The sequence below is a fragment of the Ananas comosus genome, linkage group 1 (assembly GCF_001540865.1).
Source record: "Ananas comosus cultivar F153 linkage group 1, ASM154086v1, whole genome shotgun sequence".
Taxonomy (NCBI): domain Eukaryota; kingdom Viridiplantae; phylum Streptophyta; class Magnoliopsida; order Poales; family Bromeliaceae; genus Ananas; species Ananas comosus.
This window is the reverse complement of record NC_033621.1, coordinates 10,194,081-10,215,893: the sequence shown is the minus strand read 5'-3', so window position 1 is coordinate 10,215,893 and position 21,813 is coordinate 10,194,081. Positions and strand designations below refer to the sequence as shown.

Sequence of the window (21,813 nt, the reverse complement as noted above, 5' to 3'; positions counted from 1 at the left end):
TTATCATGTTAAATTAATGTGTAAGGCACATGAATATTCAGAGACGACTAGATAACACAAGTCAAGCACAACAAAATCTTTCTAGAAGTCGAAAATCAACATAACATCAATCGATCTGACGGCTAAAAAGACACGAAATGACACAATTAATGAAAGATTTGTTTTCTTGAATATCAAGGTCAACTAATAGACATCTAGAAGCCTCAAATCGACACGACTAAGCGAAAATTAGTATCTTTTAATTGCTAAATAAAATTAGTTGACCTTAATTTGGCTCACAGTTTCTTCTCCTTCATTTCATTTCTTGGTGCATTGTCAAGGAGAAAATGCTGTAACCAGTGAATTAACCTGCATTTGTATGTATCTAGCACAATGAGATTAATTAACAAGGATTAATGCAGCAGTAATCAACATAATCAAAAATGATTTGAAGAACAAACAAGTAATATGAAAAGGATATACGTATATTTGTCGAATCCAAAATAGACCAATTCAATCAAGACATTCCAAAAAAAGAAAACAAAACAAAACAAAAGACAATATGATCAAAATGTGGAAAATTGGAGAGAAGAAAATTGTAGAGAAAATCATTGTAGAAGTTCGTATGAATAACCGAACTTTGGTAAAGATCTATCAGTAGTTTCTCTAAAAGACGAAGAAAAAAGAGGCCCCGACGCTTCTGTCGTCGCTCCATTCCAAGCTATCCCACCATTTTCTCTCCCCGAAGATTTCTCTTTTCGTTCCCGCGCTACATAGCCCGAGTGGCAGTTTATTCAGCTTCAAACAGTCATATACAGCAATGCTTTCCAATGAAGGGAAGGAGATTTCGTCACCGCAAATGCTAGTAAGTTGTTCGAGATTATCGAGCCAAATTAACTTGAGGCTAGGAAAAGAAGGCGTGAGCCGATACTTAGCTGACGATGACGAGCTCGTTGCTTCTTCGGTGATGATTTGCTTCAATCTTTTGCACTTCGATACGTATAGCTCTTGGAGACGCGATAGTCGCATTACCCAACTAATATCTTCGAGGCTATCACATCTAAAGATGCGCAAACAAGCGAGGTTAGGAAGACATTGATGAGGATCAATACCTCTCCAAATGATCTTTTCTAAGATAGGGAGGAATAGCAGCTGTAAATTTTGCAAACGCGAAAGGCTACAAGTTAGATCAACTTCGCTCTCCTCAATTTCACTTTCCTTGCCCACGACCAACTCCTTCAAACTGTCAGCTAATCCCACGGTTAATCTCCGAAGGCCTCTTGCTTTGGTATCGTGAAGAACTCTTGGTGATAAATGGAGAGAGACTGTACCGATTATACGTAGTATGGAGAGAGAATATTGCGTAATGTACAGTAAACCGAAGACCATTTCGAGAGAGGGAATATCTCTTATGGCGATTCCGATTGCTCTAAGTCTCGTCAAGCATTTCAATTCTTCAAATTGCAATCCGTTCGGATCACCGAGAAATAAATTAGAACCTTGCAGATTAAGCACCCGTAACTGAAGCAGATTCAATATTACACCCTTCGGAATCTCCTTAAGTCCAACGATACCTTCCAATTCCAAGTACTTCAAATTCACAAGTTGTTTCAACTCCTCAGGCAACGATGAGATGGATGAATAGGAAAGGATGAGACACTGTAAATTTAGCAAAGTACCAATTTCCGTAGGAAGTTGCTTGAGAGAAATGTGTGATAAATCCAAGTATGTTAAAGATGGCATTCCTGGAAAAAGTTTTGTTGGGATCTTCGAAAGATGCGGATTGTGAGACAACATCAAGGATTTAAGATGAGGGCAATCACAAGAATCAGGTAGTACCTCTAACTCCTGGTTTCCGATAATTGATATCCTTTCTGCGTCGCTCCACTCGTCGGAATTCACTTCCTTAATGTTTGTTTGCACCAACCAATTCTTCTTCTCCCGCCGATAGTTAGAAGCTATCCACAAGGCGAAGTCCCTAATGATGTTGTGCATTCCGACATACATATCGAATTTGGCATGGCTCTCCAACAAGCAAGCTTCCTTTAGGCTTCTTAGAATAAAATGCCCCATGTTGTTAGCATCTTCCATGTCGTCGATGTCATCCATTATTCCTAGTCCGATCCAAGTTCTAATAACAAACTCCGAAAGCATAAGTTTGTCTCTTGGTATCAAGGAACAAAGGAGAAAACATTTTCTCATCCTATCATCCTTCAAATTATCATAACTCATATGGAGAAAGGAAAACAATTTGTCCTCCGTACCTGATAATCTGTTGAATGATGATCTCTTGAGTGATTTGATTGCATTCTCCCACTCCCTCCGCGTCTTCTTCCTAGACATAGCTAGTCCGACGATGGTAAGAGCCAAAGGCAAGCCGCCACACTCCCTAGCAACCTTCTTTGCGAGGCCTTGTATTCCAGTGTTAGATATAGTTGCTTCACCAACCTTTGATTTGAACAGGATCCATGAATCCTCCCGATTCAAACATTCCATTTTGATGACCTTTTTCGCTTGCATCTCACAGCATAGCTCGGGTAAACGTGTAGTTAGTATTATCTTTTGCTTTTGTTGGGCCTCGCTATCTCCATGCGGCAATGGAACTCCAACTTCCACGAGATCTAACGACTCCGAGAGGTCATCTAAAAACAACAAGAACCTCTTCTCTTTCAAGAAATTGTAAATAGCAACGGCTCGTGATACCTCACTTTCTTCGTTCCCTAGAAGCAAGCCGACCTCGTTGGCTATGTCCCTTTGAAGCTTCATCAGATCCGGATTGTTTCCGACTTTTACCAAGATGACATGATCAAACTCGGCTCCCTTGCCATTTCCATTGTACCGATCATAGATGCTTCTCAGAAGAGTTGTTTTGCCGACTCCTCCTACACCATGTATCCCGATGATACCGACTGTCACGTCATTGAGGTAACTAAGAACCTTTTTCAAATAAACCTCTTGTCCCACAACCACAGCATGTGTCGTAGGAACCTCTTCGACAGTTTCCACCGTCAAGTTTGAATACGTAACATCAGAAGGTGCTTTGTTCAACAGCTTCATTACTTCAGTTCTCTTCTTCGCTGCGCGTTTGCTGATAGCGGTGTTGAACAAGCAATTCCAAGAGCAGCTATAGAGACATTTCTGCCTCTTTTTCCTCTCGTACTTGCCAATGATAATCTTTGCTTCATCTTCAGCTATTTGAAGCAAGTCGAGCAAATTCTTCACTTCATTTGCGCACCCCTGCTGATCCATGCCGGCCAGTTGGATCTTCTCATTGATCATATCCCTCATGCGTTGCAATTTGTCGATAGAGCCGGAAAGAGCAGCAACATTGGCACTGGGACAGGAGCAGTAGCCGATCTGCTTCTTGATGGGCTTACATATCTTCTTGATGAAAACGTCGATGACCGGAGTGAACAGCGGAATGTACTGGATGTCGAGCATCAACAGCGGAGAAGAGAAAGCAGCAACTGCATTGTAATGGCCAAAAAGGAAATAATCCGACGCAGAGCCTGAAGGAAGCATTGGGACAGGAATCAGAAAGTGGAAATTACGCGAAAGCGAGATATTGCAAATGCCGAGGAAAATAGCAATGGCCTTCTCGCTTTCGAACTTGACGATCAAACTTGCGCAATTTGGATTTAACTGGTACAATACACTTTATGCATAACAAGCTTACAATTGAAAGAACTTTTGGCCTGCAAATAATAAGGCATTTAATTATCTAAGTTTCAACAGAAAGGCAACTGGTAGAGAATGCTGAATATGTTCACCAGTCCAGTCCATGCATGAAATAATATATCCATGACGAAAAGAGTCATGCAAAGAAGTTGAATTTGTTTATCTTAATAACACCTTCAAGCTGTAAATGGTATAACATTTAAGCATCTTATTAACAATTACAATATTTAGGCATGCTTAGCTGTACAGTAGTATGTATATCATGCAGGCATGTATCTCAGGCACATTGACATTTTGCTGTGGCAGTTATCAGAGTTACTCTTCCTCAACAATTTTAATTATGGTTAAATTTAAGTACTGTAATCCTCCAAACTTTTACCTGTCTGCACAATAGCCACCCAAACTTCAAAATTTTCAATTTTGCCATTTAAACCTTTTTTTTTTTTACAATTAGCCAGCCAGATCTATAGTAGCTCATCAATTTAAGGTGATTACCATTAGCCAAATACAAAAGAAACAATAAAGGACACACACACTATTGAAGCCAAAAATCATTTTCTTACATAAATTTGGTCATTATTATTACATTTAATTTTTAACAACTAAATTATAAAACAAAATTCTCGTTTACTGCAAGACTGAATTTTAGTGCCAAAAAGACCCTTCGTGTAGCGTGACCATTTAGATATCGCTAGTCATTTTAAGTTGACAATATACAAACATAGGCAAAAAAAAAAAAAAAAAAAAAGAGTTTGGACAGCAAATATGAAATTTTTAAAGTTTGTGGCTATTAACAGATGAGTTGAAGTTTAGATGGTTCTGGTGCATTTAACCCTTTTTTACAAAAAATTATATTATACAAATGAGTGGAGATATGGTCCAACTTACCAAAGACATGCATAATTGCATTAAAAAAAATACATAAACAGAGAAAACCTGCATCAGAAAAGCTGAAAAGATTCTATTAGTCAGGGTGCAATGAACTCCACTTACCTGCTGAAACAATTTGGATCTGAAAAAATAATGGACTCTGTTAAATTCAAGGTAAGCTGCATAACCATTGAACATAAAAATTAATAACAATAATAAATAAAAAAACCTCCCAGCTGGCAAATAAAGGAGCATTAAAAGATCCACATTGCAAAGAAAGTAGCCTGTGCCTGAAATATTATACCAAATAGAAAACTAAGTTATGCAAATGAGTAACAACAAAAGGTTTTGTTAAAATCAGCAAGCTTTTGTCCATAAACATTGGTAGATACTGAGTCATGCAGAGGAGTAACAATAGTTTATATTAAGATCACAGGCATTGTCGTTCATAAGCAACAAAGCACCAAACCTACATGCTTAGCAATATAGTACCATGCATGCACGTAAGCGCGTTGATTTCTAGGGCATATTAACTTCTTGCATATAATAATTGTTCTTCATAACTATTTCTCAATAATGTAAGTTATGATACAATTGTATTTAAATAAAGGGATGTGTAGCTCATAGAATACCTGCACATGGAAGGACAAATGCATAAGTAGATGTGCAACTTTGAGGCAAAGAGCATTCTTTCAGAAAACATAAACATAAAATACCTGCAGCAGATTATACATAATATTCTTCTTTGGTTAGGGTGTCAGTGGACCCCACCAACAGCATGTTTGGCCTAGATCTAGCTTTTGCTGAAGTATTATTTAAGTAGAATTGTACAAAAAGATTGCAATTTTTCATCAAAATCTCCCCTAATAGCTTCTAGCTATAGAAGAAGAAAAAGTTTCAAATGTCGGATTGTTGGTGCTAACAATTAATTTCAAAATCTCGAGTTGTTAGAAAGACATAACCAATTCACCTAAAGTGTATAGGCACAGCGCTCATGGATCTCGATTTGTGACTTAGCCCAATTGGCCTCCCGCCACTTCGAACACATGTAATTGCAGCATGTGGGAATAGAATCGGTGACTTGTAGCTTCGATACCGCTTGTCAGATCGTTGACACTAACCATTAATCTCAAAAACTCAAGCTGTCTAATTCATTTAAAGCGTACAGACACAATGCTTACAGATCTCGATTTATTAGTCGGCCCAACCGGCCCCCCACCACTTCGAATATGGCTCAGCCTAAACCAGCCTCATGTCATTTTAAACATAACTCAAGGTGACTTGACCTCTCACCAAAAAGCAGGATGTTGGCCCCTTTAAGCGAACACCAAATAATTGGAGCTCCTGATTTTGGGTAGAAGCTTCTTTTCTTTTGTTCACCAAACGGTTGACTGCTGCTACTTGGAGTGTATTATTTTTTGTTCACCAAACGGTTGACTGCAGTTCCAGGACCCAGGTTAAGTATGCACTAAGCCACTAAAATGATCTGAACCCAAGACAATGGCTGAATTCCATAGAAAATATGTTATGCTTTTATACATCGCAAGTGTATGTCTAAGAAATTTTACCGGGAGAGAATCATATCCTTGTTCGGGGATATATCTCGATGCTTCAAAGTGTTGGGCGCTAAGAGAATTTAAAACTATTTTTAGTGGAAATGGAAAATTTTTATTAATTTTGGCTTAGAACAAGAGAACTCTGCTTTTTTTAGGTTGGTTACATGTTATTGCCATCACAACCTATTTATAGACTTCTAAATGACCCTTGAGCTTCCTCATTGAATCTTCACTAACTCTTGGACTTCTAAACTCTTAGAATTCCAAGATCAATGACCTTTAGAATTTCAAACTGTGACTCTTAGACTTCCAAAATGACTTTTAGTATTCTAAGAATTACAAATTACATTTAACACAAAGAAGGGCTACATATATAAAGCAGGTTTTTCCCATAAAAATCAGATGGATAAGCTTCCAAATGAGAAATGATTTACTTCCCATTATTCCGAAAGGAGTATTAGAATTCAGCAATGACTCCAAATCTAGTAGTTTCCACAGATAAGCTAACTGTTTCCCGGCCATTACAAGAACTCAAGAAGCCTTATAAAAGATAAAAAAAACTCGGGTTTGAGTTGAACGCAGACAGGATTTGAATCTAAATACATATGGTTAGCAATCAAGTGTTAATATCTGCATATGATTCTCATTAAATTCTGAAGATATCATAAGGTCAGTTTTCAGTGATGCTAGGTATTAAATCTAGATTAGCACTAGGATTAGGAATCAATGAATCGAGAAGTTTTTTGTGTGCAGTAAATAGAAATTTAGGTGAATCCAGATGCCTAGAGGTTAACCTGTTTATCAGAAAAGGTCAAAAAAGTTGATCACAAGTAGTGAGTATGAATTATACCGATTCCTCTGCTATAGCTTTCAATGGCCCTACCTAGCTTGTTACTATCCGTGCTTTGTCCTAGCAATGCGCGCTTCATCGGATTCAAAATAATTAATATAATGGTAGGGATTCCAGAAATGACCAAGCAGGTACAGGCTGGAATGGATAGTATACAACAAGATGTTATAGGATGAAAGTGAAATAAGACAACCGTAAGAACCAACCACTCTATGCGCAAAAGGCGAACATAACCAAAAAGCCGAAATGGAATGCATATATAGCCAATACAAGCGAACATGTAGAAAGTGGTGCATGCAATCTGTACACAGAATTAACTACCAAACTGTAAGCCACCTCTTAACAGTGAAATACTTGCTTGACGAGTACTTCTTGGAAGTAATGCTTAAAATTAACATACTTTAAAGGCTAAAAGTACTGTCTTATGCTGGTACCTGGACAACAAACATGCATCATGGTCTATTCTAAGCCAAGAATAACATCATCAGGGATCGCATTAGTATATCCCTTCTTATCTATCAGTAGTATATCCTCATTTTCGTTTGAGTCGTGTCTCTGCTTGAAGATGTACGATGGTGCCTTTCTCTTGCCTACCATCCACTATTAGGTCACAACACTTGATCAGTGGGTTCTATTACAGCAGTGATCACACACATAGCTTATCATTGCATTTTCATGACAGTGAGAAAGAGCATTGTTTCTGTATTGTGATCGATTACATTAATTCAAAAAGAATAAAGACAAGCATTACCAGGATACTTTCCAATAAGGAAGCAAAGATTGTTAGGTATACATTCACTACCAAATTGAGAGCAGGATACCTGCAAAAATGTATACATAGGAAGATAAGATCTCAAAGGAGCAATTCTGCAGCCTACATATCTTAGTACAGCATATCCGCAATTTCTTGTCTTGCGCGAGCATCTGGTTTGTCATGGGTGGGTAAGGATCAATTGCCAGGTCTTAAAACCTAAGTGATCGACAATATATTATTTATGTAAAACATGCTATCTTTGAATTTTAGTTATGCTATAGTCCATCTTGTTGGTCCTGAAGCATCAAATTGGGTTGAAACAAGAAGTTTACGAGCATATTACAACTCAGACACTGGACTAAGCATCAAAATTGGGTTGAAATATTTTTACAGATCTGAGATGGGTCAAAGATTCTCTGCTCACAACTGGATTTTTTTTGGTAATCCAACAGTACCAAAATTTTCCAAATCTGTGATTCTTAGTAGTGTCAAGAAAGAAATTCCCGAATTTGCGATTTGTTTTCTGTCTGACAGAATTCAAATCTTTCTCAACTGTAATTGAATAAATAATGTTAAAACTTTAATGATTTTGGGCACCATTTCACACTTAAATACCGTGCTAAAGAATAGACTAAATGAGAAATTTAATTGGACCTTTTTCGCTCATTCATCAATCAAGATCTGTTTAACATTCTGGATATCAAAAATTTGTCAGTATCTCAATAGTTTCCAGCATTTTGTGTGAACTGAATTCTAGTTGAGATTAGATTCCTCGAAATCTCATCGAGGACTTCACAGAAACAAACAAAGAAAAGCTCATCAGTAAACAAAAAATTACCTACACTTGCAATTTAATGGTTATCCTTTTGGCTGATCATGGAAAAGTTACCTTGCATGTTATCAATTCCTTACCATCTAAATGATATGTTAATCACCACAATGATGATAAGGAAATTATCAAACTTTTCGTAGTGACCTAGAATAACTTTATCGGTCCATCGGCTTAGAGTTATAGAAGTGCATCCTATGATACTACTGAAAAATTTCAGCAAACATAGAACTAAGTTGGAAAAAGAGAAGCACTGTCCTACAGAAAATGTAAACATAAAGTAAGATGTAAAAGAAGACAGATCTTAAGCATAATTTCGTGAAGACAATTGTATGATTCACATAATCATATTCATTTTAAGTACAGATGAACAATTAAGTATTACCAATAAAATGGCTATACAGGTTGGATCTTTCAACAAAATAGATGAATCAGATAGCACAACAAATCTGACCAAAAAACAAAAGCCAAGCAGAATTACATCCCAGAAAAGAGAAAAAGAAAAGCAGAAGCAATTGGTAATGCTACTGTTGTAAGAAAACACAAAGTAGATGCTCTACTCAAAATAGGCAGCCAATATAAAGTCAATAAGAGCTTGCAATAATCAAATATTGCAACTAGCAGACAAAATACCATTACAAAAGTTCGTGCAGGCGAGTTGGCCTTGGTCTAGATCCATCGGGATGTTCGATAAAAAGGGGTGAGAACAGAGATTTGATGCTCTCATCCGTCCATTCCAAGCTGTTCCACCATTGTCCCTCCCCATGAATATCTCTGTCCTTTCCTTCAGTATACAGCCCCATCGATAGTTGTTTTAGCTTCCTACAGTTAAACACTCCAATGCGCGCCAAAGACGGGAATTGCAAGCTATCATTGCATATGCTTGTCATTTCTTCAAGGCTATCAAGCAAAACAAATTTAAGGTTCGAAAACTGAGACGTGGGCCGCTGATTAGCTGATGATGATGATGGTAATGATGATGGTGTTGCTTCTTCACTTATCATTTGTTCTAGTCCTTTGCAATCATATAGATACAATTCTTGGAGACTTGGAAGGCGCAGAATCCAATCAATGATGTATTCTGAAGGCACCATAATATTTTCTGGAATCAAGGAACAAAAGAGGAAACAATTTTTCATTCTATCATCCTTCAAGTAATCATAGCTAATAGTCAGGACAGGAAACAAATCATCGTCCTTACTCAATATTTCGGGGAATGATGATTTCTTAAGCAATCCTATTGCATTTTCCCATTCCATAGGAGTCTTTTTCATAGACATAGTTAGTCCAACGGTAGTAAGAGCCAATGGCAAACCGGAACATTCTCTGGCAAGCCTTCTTGCAAGAACTTGTATTCTATTGTTAGACATAGTTGCTTCAGCAACCTTCGATTTTAATAGATTCCAGGCATCTTCCTCATTCAAACACTCAATTCTCACATCCTTGTCTGCTTGCATCTTGCCACAAATATCCGAAAAACATGTGGTTAATATTATTTTTTGCTTAGGTCGCACATGAGTACCTTTATTAGGCCTAGGCACTCCAACTTCCTCCAGATCCAAAGATCCCCAGAGGTCATCTAAAAGCAACAAGAACTTCTTACCTTTCAAGAAATTGAAAATAGCAGTGGCTCTTGATAGCATGCTTTCTTCTTTCCTTAGAAGCAAGCTACCTCAAGAGCTATGTCATCCTGGAGTTTCATCAGATCCAGATTCTTGCCAACCTTTATGAAGATCACATGATTGAACTCCATAAGTTCGGCATTGTCACATAAATGATTATTGATGCTTTTCAAGAGAGTTGTTTCACCGACCCCTCCCATGCCATAGATCCCGATGATGCCAACTTTATCATCTTGCAGGTAATCAATTACATTCCGCAGATACATTTCTTGGCCCACAACACCGTAAGTGTTTGGCATCTCCTTGATAGGATCGACCAGAAAATGTGAATTGGCAACATCGGAAGGTGCTTTATTTATCAGCTCACTCACTTTTGTTTTCTTCTTTGTTGCATTCTTGTTGACAGTGACGTTGAAAAAGCAATTCCAAGAGCAGCCGCAAAGACTCATCTTTCTCTTCTCATACTTCTCAATTATGGCCTTCGCTTGCTCTTCTACAATTTGAGATTTGTCAAGCCAATCCTTCACTTCTTGTGTGCATTTCCGCCGCTCAGATTCAGCAGTTTGGATTTTCTCAGTTATTCCACATTTTGCACATTCTAAGTCCTTTAAGGATTCGGAAAGAGCAGTGACATTAGCATCGAGATGGAAGCAATAGCGAACCTGCTTCTTAATTGGTTGCGATATCTCATTGAGAAAAAAAGAGATTAGCGAGGAGCCTAATGGAAGCATGACTTGGAATGGAGTGGAGGAAAAGAACAAAAAACAACAAAAATGGTCAATTTATCCTGTTAGGTCCTAAAGTTTTGGTCTAACCAATTTCATTCCTACATGTTCAAATCTCACAATTAAGTTTCTACAGTTTAGCAGATGTAGCAATCTAAGTCCTTTTGTTACTTTTGTTTGTGTAATCAAGCTAAGATGGCATGGAACCATCTGCACGATTATCTGATGATGTCTCAAAATTCTTCCTTTTTTTTTTTTTTTTTTTTGAGAGTAAGGTAGCATGCTACTGCTTCACTCAATTGGAAGGTGAATTTTGCACAAGGATGAGGCAACTAGGCCCTGGGAGACCAAAAAAAAAAAACTACTACTTAACACAGAATGAGAACCAAAGGTTTCTGAGCGAACGGATATCTGCTAACAGTTGACTAGGGGAACTCTACTTTTTGTCAAAGATTCTTCTGTTCCGCTCCAACCAAACGGTCCACCAAGACGCAGCTATTGTCGCTAACTCCCTCCCCCTTAGAGCTCCTCCTTTGCGGCTGCTCTCGTCCTAGAAACTGTCAACTGAAATGCAGCTCAAAAGCAGCACTTTGTTCGGTACTAAGCACCTCATAAGAGATCTAGTACTTTCACAACGAACAAAAATGTGGTTTAACGTCTCAGGATCCTCCGTACAAAACACGCAACCCACCTCACCCTGCCATCCCTTTCTCCAAAGGTTGTCCACTGTAAGATCCTTGTATTTCAAGACTGTCCGAACAAAGATTCGTACTTTCAATGGAATTGACTACCAAAGATTTTTGATACTAGAGTGTTTCTCAGATAAGACGTGTAGAATTTTTGCGCGGCAAAAAATAACAACAAAACCCTTTCCATTAATATGCAAAGACACCTATACGAGCAATCACATACAACTACTCTCTTTGCGGTGGACTCACAGACATACACACACACCCAAAATTTGTGGAAGACTCATGCGGACCCCCCAGAAAACAACTCCACTCTTGTTCTACCACAAACTACACACCCATATTCATATAAGTGTCCAAGGCCGGTTTAATAAAGTTGGTTTGGTTCCACCACCATGACCGACATCCATTCCAATCGACTTATTCTCTCTAGATTACTCCAAAGAGTGCTCTATATATTTTATTTTCAAATAAAAATAGAGAACTAGGAGAGAAATGAAATGAGAGAGAGAGGAAAAGAGAGAGGCAATTTTTGTTCTGCTGAGCATTCCCAATCGTTTCAAAACTCCTTAAACTTGTATTGGAAAATGATGCAAATTTGTTTATGATGTTAGTGGTCATATGATTATACTAGCGATGTACCTGCGCTTTGCCGCAGGTACAATAGGTATATTGTTAATTATATTTATAAAATATAAGATTCTATTAAATATATATATTAAACACATATTTGTATCAACATCTAATTCCACAATATAAAATTTTATTAGAGATTTTGTCTTTAGGTATTTGATAGTTTCTATTTAAATTCTTGGGGTTCCGTAAACTTTCAATATTTTCTGAAGCAAAAAAGGAAAAATTTGTAATACGCTTATTTTTAGGCTAGTTTGTTCAAAAGATACCAATCCGCTTTTTTGTTTTTTTTTTTTTAATTCTTATTCTTCTAACTCTATTCAGATCATTTTTTGTTGACCCATGTAAGCAATATCGAGAATTGAAAATATTACGATAAAATAGAAAAAAGTTACTTGGTTCGTAGGTTTTTAATTGACTGACTTTATAAATTTTTTTAGAATTTATGAACAAATATTTAATTTTATAAAATTTTTTAAAATTTAGCATAATTAAGCACCAACGTGAAGAAATTAGATATAATTTGTTCTACAGTTTGGACTTACAATAGATAAATAACAAAAAATGGAGTACTCTAATTGGTTTAATAGTTGGTAGGCAATGAAGCAAACCAATTTAAAAAAATAGCTCAAAATTTTCTATAGTTTAGGATTTAAAATTTTAAAATTTGAAGTTGAAAATTTGGAAATAAATTAAAATTTCGATATCCAAAATTTGAAATTTTATAATATAACATTTTAAGACCCTATATATATATATAGGTAAGGAGAGAGAGGAGGGAAGGGTTTTGGGAGACACGTGTCATTCCCAAACCCTCACAATCAATGGTCTACGGTGCATCAGGTGTACCGAGTCGTTGAGTCGGACACGTGTCAAGCAAAGAACAATACCCCACGCACTTTAGTATATAGTAATAGATTTGAAGTTGAAAATTTGGAAATAAATTAAAATTTCGATATCCAAAATTTGAAATTTTATAATATATATATATATATATATATATATATATATAGGGAGAGAGAGAAGGGGAGGGTTTTGGGAGACACGCGTCATTCCCAAACCCTCACAATCAATGGTCTACGGTGTATCAGGTGTACCGAGTCGTTGAATCAGACACGTGTCAAGCAAAGAACAATACCCCACGCACTTTAGTATATAGTAATAGACAAGTAGTGGATGCAAGCAGTGGTAATAGTGGGCTAATTAAGTTAGAAGTTGAGTAAGTTATGTAAATAGTGCAGTGGCTTAATTTGTGTAAGTAGTGGGTTTATGTTCTGGAGTTCACAGTAACTAGTTTTTAGGAGCACATGTGTAGTGGGTGTAGTGGAGAACACGTGTTGAGTTGGGTTCTCCTGACCCTCAACTTTTCTTCTTCTATTTAATCCTTGTTCGTAAGCTTGTAATTCACCAAGTTTTTGAATGAAAGTTTTTATTTCTTCCGGTTCATTGCTGTAGGAAATTTTATTAGTGAGCATCAATTTACTTTGGAAAGCTTCTTTCACCTACAATTGGTGTCAGAGCCCAGTTGTGATCAAGGTTGGACGTTGTGGTGTCCTCTGTAGCAAGAAGCAGTTGGAAGGCTCGTTAAGATATAGTGAGTTGGAAAGCTCATTAAGATATTCTCATTACACTTGTTTGCACCATGAGTAATGCAAGTGCACTTAATTTCTCTCAATCCTTGGTTCCATTTTTTAATGAAGAAAATTATGAATTTTGGAGCATCAAAATGCGAACTTTTTTATTTCACAAGATCTTTGGGATCTAGTTGAGTATAGTTATGCAAAAGCAGAAAGTTCAAAAAATGCAGATAAGACAACAACTCAAAAAGAGCTCCGCAAAAAAGATGCCAAGGCATTGCTTGTGTTGCAGTAGGCAGTGCACGACACCATGTTTCTTCGAAATGCAAATGCTACCAAATCAAATAAAGCTTGGACCATTTTGAAGCAAGAATACCAAGGAAATGACCGAATAAGAACAGTGAGGCTACAAACTCACCAAAAAGAATTTGAAAATCTCTACATAAAAAATGACGAAGGTATGCAAAGTCTTGGTGATTATATTTCTGAGAAGAAAGTTGTTGAAAAAGTTTTGAGAAGTCTTCCTCCTAAATTTGATCATATTGTCGCCGCCATAGAGGAATCGAAGGACTTATCAAAGTATTCATTTAATGAAGTCATGTGTTCTCTTTTAGCTCATGAATAGCTACTAAATAGGTCGATCGAGAAAAGTGCAAAAAATGCATTTGAATCAAGTGAGAATTCAAAGTCAAGAGGCAACCAAAAGAATACAGGAAAAGGCTGTGGAAGAGGTGGCTTTTAAGGTCGTGGAAGAGTTCGAGGCCATGGTAGAGGAAGATCCGACACAAACTATCAACAAGATGACAATGAGAAAAGCAATCAAAGTCAAGGTTATAAGGGTAAGCAATGTCATTTTTGTAAAAAAATATGGTCATATAGAAGCTTATTCCTGCACCAAAGCAAAACAACAAGCTAACTATGCAGAAAAGAAGGAAGAAGCAGCTAAACTGTTTCTTACCTATCTGAATTCTAATGTTAGTAGTGCTGGTTTGTGGATTTTGGATAGTGGATGTAGCAACCACATGTTAGGATTTAAGAACCTTAACACTACAACAATATTGTGATATGGAGACAAAACATTTAGCATGAAGATAATTTTGTTGTTAAAAGCAAATAATTAGCAACTAAATTTAATGCCCGTTGCAAAATAAGGAAATTGTAGATTTTGTAGAACGTCATTAACGACGAAGTAATTTCATTGCTAAAACTTAGTCGCTATTAGTTTGGTGGGGACAATTTTTTGTGCACTAAGTCTATTTTAGCGACAAACAAGAATTAACAGCGACAAAATTTGACGTTACTATATGGTTCTATAATTAGCGACCACGTACGTGGTTGTTGAAACTCTACTTTTAGCAACACATTGATGTTTGGTCACTAATACATTAAAGGTCCATGATGAAGTATTTTGTTGTTATATGTTAAAAAAAATATAATCTAAGTTATTATGTTTGGTTAAATTAAATTTTTTATTTAATTTTAATTCTTCTAATTTTATTTATTAAAACTTATGCAATATTGATGATTTAATATATTTTGATCTAGTATGGTTGTTTCGAACTTCAACTTGATTTTTTTTTTTTTTCGTTAGTAGATTCTTAAATATTTTATCTAAGTTATTTACTTACTTTAATTTTAAATTTTAATAAATTTAATGATTCTATTTGCTATTAGTCCTTAATTGTTTGAATTTTATTTAAAAAGAAATAAAAAACTGTTAAAGTTATGCAATCATCAATTAATTATGAAAATACTACTAATTTATTGGACAAAAATTACTTAATTCTAAAAAGTAAAAAAAAATCAAATAAGTGGAAACATGAAAAGGGGACCCTTTTAAAATAAACTATAGGTTGGAGGGACCTAAAAACAATTTTTTAGATATTTACTAATCTTGCCAACCTTTCTTGCTTAAAGATTCACCTTCTAAAACTTCTAACCCTAGTTTTTTTTTTTCACTTCATTTTACCTTCCTTTTCTCTCCTTAAAAAAAATCCTCTCGTTTGCCTTTTATCCTTCTATCTACAGAAGACAGGAAAACACCCTTTACTCCATTGTCTTCTACCAACAAGAAGGCGCCCAACAATCAGGACCCTACTAAGAAAAAGGTGAGTTGATTTAGATTCTCTTCAATTTTTTCTATTCTTAAAGTACTTAAGAATAGTTTTAAATATTGTTGAGGATGGTGCAGTATACTATTCGGAAGCGGAAAAAAGAACTACTTTTACTTTAAATTTAAGGAGCTTTTCTCACCAAATGTGTTGGCCTTGTTTTCTTTTGGGGAGTGGAGTGACCTATTCACTTCGAGCCATCTGACTGGTTGCAAAAATGTCATATTAACCAAATTTTTTAGCCAAAATGAAATTAAACAAGTGGTCTTCCAACTTGGGAGTGATAAAGCGCCGGGTCTTGACGGTTTTCCGGTGAGCTTCAACCAAACCTTCTGGAACACCCTTCAGGAGGATATTTCAAACCTTTTTCAAGACTTGTTCAAGAGGAAACTATCTACCAGTCCCATTGACTATACTTATGTTTAATCCCGAAGAAGAAAGGGGCCAAGAGGGCGAGTGACTTTCGACCTATTAGCTTACTGAATGGAATCCAGAAGATCTTCTCAAAGGTTCTAGCTAACCGGCTAGAACTATTAATGAATGATTTGATATCCTCCTCATAGTTGGCATTTTTGAAGGGGCGAAACATCTCTAATGCATATGCAGCAGTACGTGAGCTGCTAGGATAGGGAAGTAAGAAGGCAATAGAGGGAGTCGAGGTTAAGGTAGACTTTGGAAAGGCCTAGGATAGAATGTATTGGCCTTTCTTTTTTCGTATCTTAGAATTGTGGGGTTTCGACGAAAAGTGGTGTGGTTGGATCAAACTGTGTATGTTATGCCAAGGTATCAATATTGGTGAACAATGAGACAAACAAATGGATTAAGATAAAGAGGAGGATAAGACAGGGGTACCCGCTCTCTCCCTACCTCTTTTTTTTTTGGTGGAGTTGCTAGGATGACAAATAAGACTATCGCAAATAACTTCTTTAATGGACTTGGCCCCTCGGATGCGTCTAGGGCCACCCTTATTCAATTTGCGGATGAAGCGTTTTTCTTCTGTGAGACTAAGAAAAGGTACATAAGAAACCTTAAATTCTTATGGCATCTCTTCGAATAGGCTTCAAGGATGAAGGTCAACAGGGAAAAGTCAGAACTCTATTATACTGGGCAAACTGAGGGAAAAACGAGAAAATTAGCTAACATTCTTGAGTGTAGAGTTGGCATCCTGCCTACTAGGTATCTTGGCCTGCCTCATGCTACTAGGCCACCTTCTAAGGAGGATTAGATGGGGATCATCCAGAAATTACAATGCAAAATTGACGGTTGGCAAGCTAAACTCCTGTCAAGATGGGGTAGACTTATCCTAGCGAATGCTGTCCTCACTAACTTGCCTCTTTACTTCATCCGTGTTCAAGGCGCCCAAATGGCTAATCAAGCGGATTGAGACGTTACGTAGAGACTTTTTCTGGAGTGGAGGAGCCAACGCACTGGGCAAGGAATGTCTGATAACATGCAAGAACGTTTGTAAGAGCAAGAAAGAGGGAGGACTGGGAATTTTGGATATCTCCACGACGAACCGAGCTCTCCAACCAAATGGTGGTGGAAATTCCACACTGCACCTCTGCTCCAGTGGAACAAGATCATCCATGCCTTCTACTACCGTAGAAGATCTTTGAGGGAGGGAAGATCATTTAGCCCTTCTTCTTTTTGGTGGAAGGGAATCCTAAGCCTTAAAGATATCTTTAAATGGGAGTTTACTATAAGTTGGGCGATAGCAGTCTATCGACTTCTGGTCAGACCATTGGTGTGGGGAAACCACTCTGCAATCATCCTTTCCCGAGGTGTATCTTTTATCGAATCGCAAATATCTGAATATCAGCGACTACCTAAGTAGCGATGGATGGAATTAGGGCAAGATTCTAGGCGACATCAATGTTAATGTCGACGAGTCGAATCCTAACTATTCAGCTCTCAGAGAAAGGATTTTCGATTCCAGAATTGAACAGAGGCCAGACAGTGTGCATTGGCGATGGAGTTCTGATGGGTGCTTCACGGTGAAATCTGCCTATTCCGCGCCGAGTGATGGGGGTGCGAGGGAACGGCTATGCCAACAAGATTTGGAGACTCTGAGTACCCCTAAAAGTGAAAGTATTCTCCTGGCTCGTCCCTAAGAAGAGGGTTCTTACAGCAGATAACCTATTAAAGAGAGGTTAGGTAGCCAACACGGCCTGCATACTATGATGGTCTGAATGAAGCGGCATAGTGGTGCGGATTTTTTTTTACGTAAGAATGCGTGCAGCAAGGGTAGAATTGCTATTATCTCTCTTCTTTATATCATATTCTCCGTATCGCTATCCTTTCTCTGTATCGCTATCCTCTTTATGTATCATTTTTCTTTATCCTCTATTTATAGTAGAATGGGAAATCTGAGAAATCGGAGCGATTCGTGGGGTTGGGCAAGAGATATTTTGAAAAGTCGGTTGGGGATTTAAAATTTGAAATCGAATTTTGAATTGGTTGTTAGAGGGATAGATATTTTCTAGTCGGTTGGGAGTTTAAAAATTCGAAATTTGAATTTTCAAAGATCGAATATTGGGATATGGATGTGGTTGGTTAGGAGATATTTTGGGAGTTGGTTAGGGATTTAAAATTTGAAATTGAATTTTGAATGGTATGTATGAGATTGTTAGGAGATATTATCTAATTGGTTGAGGGTTTAAAAATTCGAAATCGAATTTGAACATAATGTTTCTAAAATTTTGAAATTGAATTTTCGAATGTAGGCGTAAATGTGGGCTATCATCCCATGGATTGGACTGAGATTGGGCCTATTTTGATGAAGTTTGTTGGGTACAAATAACATTCTTTAGGCTGAGATGAGGCCCGAATTATTACATAGGCTTAAAAAATTCAACAAACTTTCATAAAGCCCACGAACTCGTATTCATGAATGGGCCTATTGAATGGATTTAAATTATTATTATTGGCCCCAAAATTTCTTGGTTAACATGAGGCCTATTAGGATTGTATGAGTCCAAGTTTAATTGGTTTTTATTTTAATTAGGATTAATTTATCCTATATATATTTTTACTTCAAACATGTCCCAGTCGGGATTGGTTTTCCACATATGAATCTATTCAAGATGGATTGGTTTTGATGGGTAATGATTCTCTATGCAAAACTATTGGGATAGGAATGGTACGAATTAAGATGGATGACGGCACGATGAGGACACTATCTAATGTGCAGCATGTTCCGGATTTGAACAAAAAACTTATTTCGTTAGGTCTCCATGATGCTAATGGAAACAAGTATACCGTTGAAGGTGGAGTTATGACCGTTAGTAGAGGTGTTCTTGTTCTGATGAAAGCAAGGATGTTTGAAAATTTATATATATAGCAAGGATCTACTGTCACTGGTTCTGTGGCTACTTCCTCATTTTCCATTTCGGATTATGAAATTACAAAATTATGGCACATGTGTTTGGGGTACATGAGCGAGCACAGGATGATGGAATTAAGCAAGAGAGGTCTCTTATATGGCCAGAGTACAAGAAAATTGGAGTTTTGTGAACAACGTTTTTTTGACAAGCAGAAACGGTTAAAGTTCAATACGGCAATTCACAGGACAAAAAGCACTCTGGATTATATTCATTCTGATCTTTGGGGACCCTCAAGTGTTCCGTCGAAAGGTGGTGCTCGATATATGCTTTCTTTTATCAACGATTATTCCAGAAAAAGTTTGGGTCTTTATGTTGAAGCATAAAGATGAGGTGTTCAAGCATTTCAAACAGTGGAAGGCTATGATTGAAAATCAAACCAAGAAGAAAATTAAGCGACTTAGAACAAATAATGGTTTAGAATTCTGCTCAACTGAGTTTGACGAATTTTGTAAAAATGAGGGTATCATTCGTCACAGAACAGTGAGACATACTCTACAGCAGAATGGAGTGGCGGAGCGTATGAATAGAACCCTCTTGGAAAGAGCACGCTGTATGCTTTTGAATGTTGGTTTATCAAAGGACTTCTGGGCAGAGGAAATTTCCACTGCTTCTTATTTGGTGAATCGTTCTCCACATACAGCTCTCGAGTGTAAGACTTCAGATGATGTATGGTCTCATAAACCTGCTGATTATTCTACTTTACGAGTATTTGGATGCCCTGCATATGCTTATATTAATAATGGTAAATTAGAACCTAGAGCTCTAAAATGTATTTTTCTATGCTATGCATCTAGGGTGAAGGGCTGACAATTATGGTACCCTGATCCCAAAGTATCTAAATTTCTTATCAGTAGGGATGTTACTTTTGATGAATCTGCTATGCTTCACCCGAAAAGGAGTCTTCCTTTGACACTACTTTAGAAAAGGTGGAGGATGCCAAGAAGCAAGTAGAGTTTGAAAGTGATAACAAAGTATCTCTACAAAAAAGTTCCAGTTCTAATCCAGTGCAATTACATGATAACTCCAAAGCAGAAGAAATTTCGACACAGGAGCAATACAGTATTGCTACAGGGCAAGAGAGAAGGCAGATAAAGCCACCACAACGATATAAAGATATGGTGGCTTATGCTTTATCTGTAGCTGAGGAGACCGTTGATACTAGTGAGCTTTCCAAACATACAGAAGCTATTTCTAGTGCTGGCTCTGACAGGTGGTTAGTTGCAATGAATGAAGAGATAGAATCTCTTCATAAGAACCACACATGGGAGTTTATGAAATCACCTGAAGAAAAGAAAATCGTCGGTTGTAAATGTATCTTCAAAAGGAAAGAAGGAACCCTAGGTATTGAAGATGCTCGTTATAAGGCAAGATTGGTTGCAAAGGGTTATAGTCAAGTACAGGGTGTTGATTTTAATGATATTTTTCACTTGTTGTTAAACATAGCTCTATTCGTATTTTGCTCTCCTTAGTTGCTACTTATGATATGGAGTTGGAGCAACTTGATGTGAAGACAACATTCTTGCATGGCATGTTTGAAGAACAAATTTATATGCGACAACTTGAAGGTAGGTAAGGAAGATCATGTCTGTCTATTAAAGAAATCATTATATGGCTTGAAACAGTCTCCCCAGCAATGGTATAAGCGATTTGACTCGTTTATGATTCGGTTGTGGCTATTCAAGGAGTAAGCGAGATAGCTGTGTTTATTTCTGGAAGCTTGATGATGGCATTTTCATTTATTTGTTACTTTATGTTGATGATATGCTTATTGCCTCCAAATACATGTCTGAACTCTGAAATTAACAGATTAAAAACATAGTTAAGTTTCGAATTTGAGATGAAGGACTTGGGAGCAGCTAAGAAGATTCTTGGTATGGAGATTCTTAGAGACCGAAAGTCCGGAAGATTGTTCTTGACTCAAAAGAAATATATTGAGAAAGTTTTTGAGCATTTTGGAATGAAAAATGCTGAGCCCGTAAGTACTCCACTTGCTGCTCATTTTAGACTTTCAGCCACTTTGTCACCACAGTCAGTTGAGGATAAGAGGCACATGTCACATGTTCCCTACTCTAGCGCAGTTGGAAGTCTTATGTATGCAATGGTCTGCACCCGTCAAGATATTTCAGATACAGTCAGTGTTGTGAGTAGATAGATGATTAATCTCGGTAAGTCACATTGGCAGGCTGTGAAATGGATACTTAGATACTTAAGAGAAACTTCTGATATACGTCTGGAGTTTGGGAGATCCTGACTCTTTAGTTGGTTTTGTTGATTCAGATTTTGTAAGCAATTTGGACAGACGGAGGTCACTTACAGAATATGTTTTTTCTCTTGGTGGTTGTTCTATTAGTTGGAAAGCTACTTTGCAGCCTATTGTTGCTTTATCCACCACTGAAGCAGAATATATTGCTATAACGAAGGCTGTAAAAGAATCTATTTGGTTGAGAGGCTTATATGAAGAGCTTTCTTCTGGTCAGGAGGCGACTGTCATCCATTGTGACAGCCAGAGTTCTATACATCTTTCTAAAGATCAAATGTCTCATGAGAGAATGAAACA

General features: G+C 37.2%; 1 protein-coding gene across 1 annotated transcript; it reads right to left on the bottom strand.

Annotated features, from left to right (window-relative positions):
• Window positions 477–15,243, bottom strand: LOC109712466 (probable disease resistance protein At1g12290). Its single transcript, XM_020236077.1, is given in 5 exon segments — window positions 477–3,634; window positions 4,651–4,706; window positions 7,685–7,754; window positions 9,156–10,185; window positions 10,188–15,243. Coding segments are annotated over 5 exon segments (4,827 nt in total). The 5' UTR covers window positions 10,870–15,243; the 3' UTR covers window positions 477–645.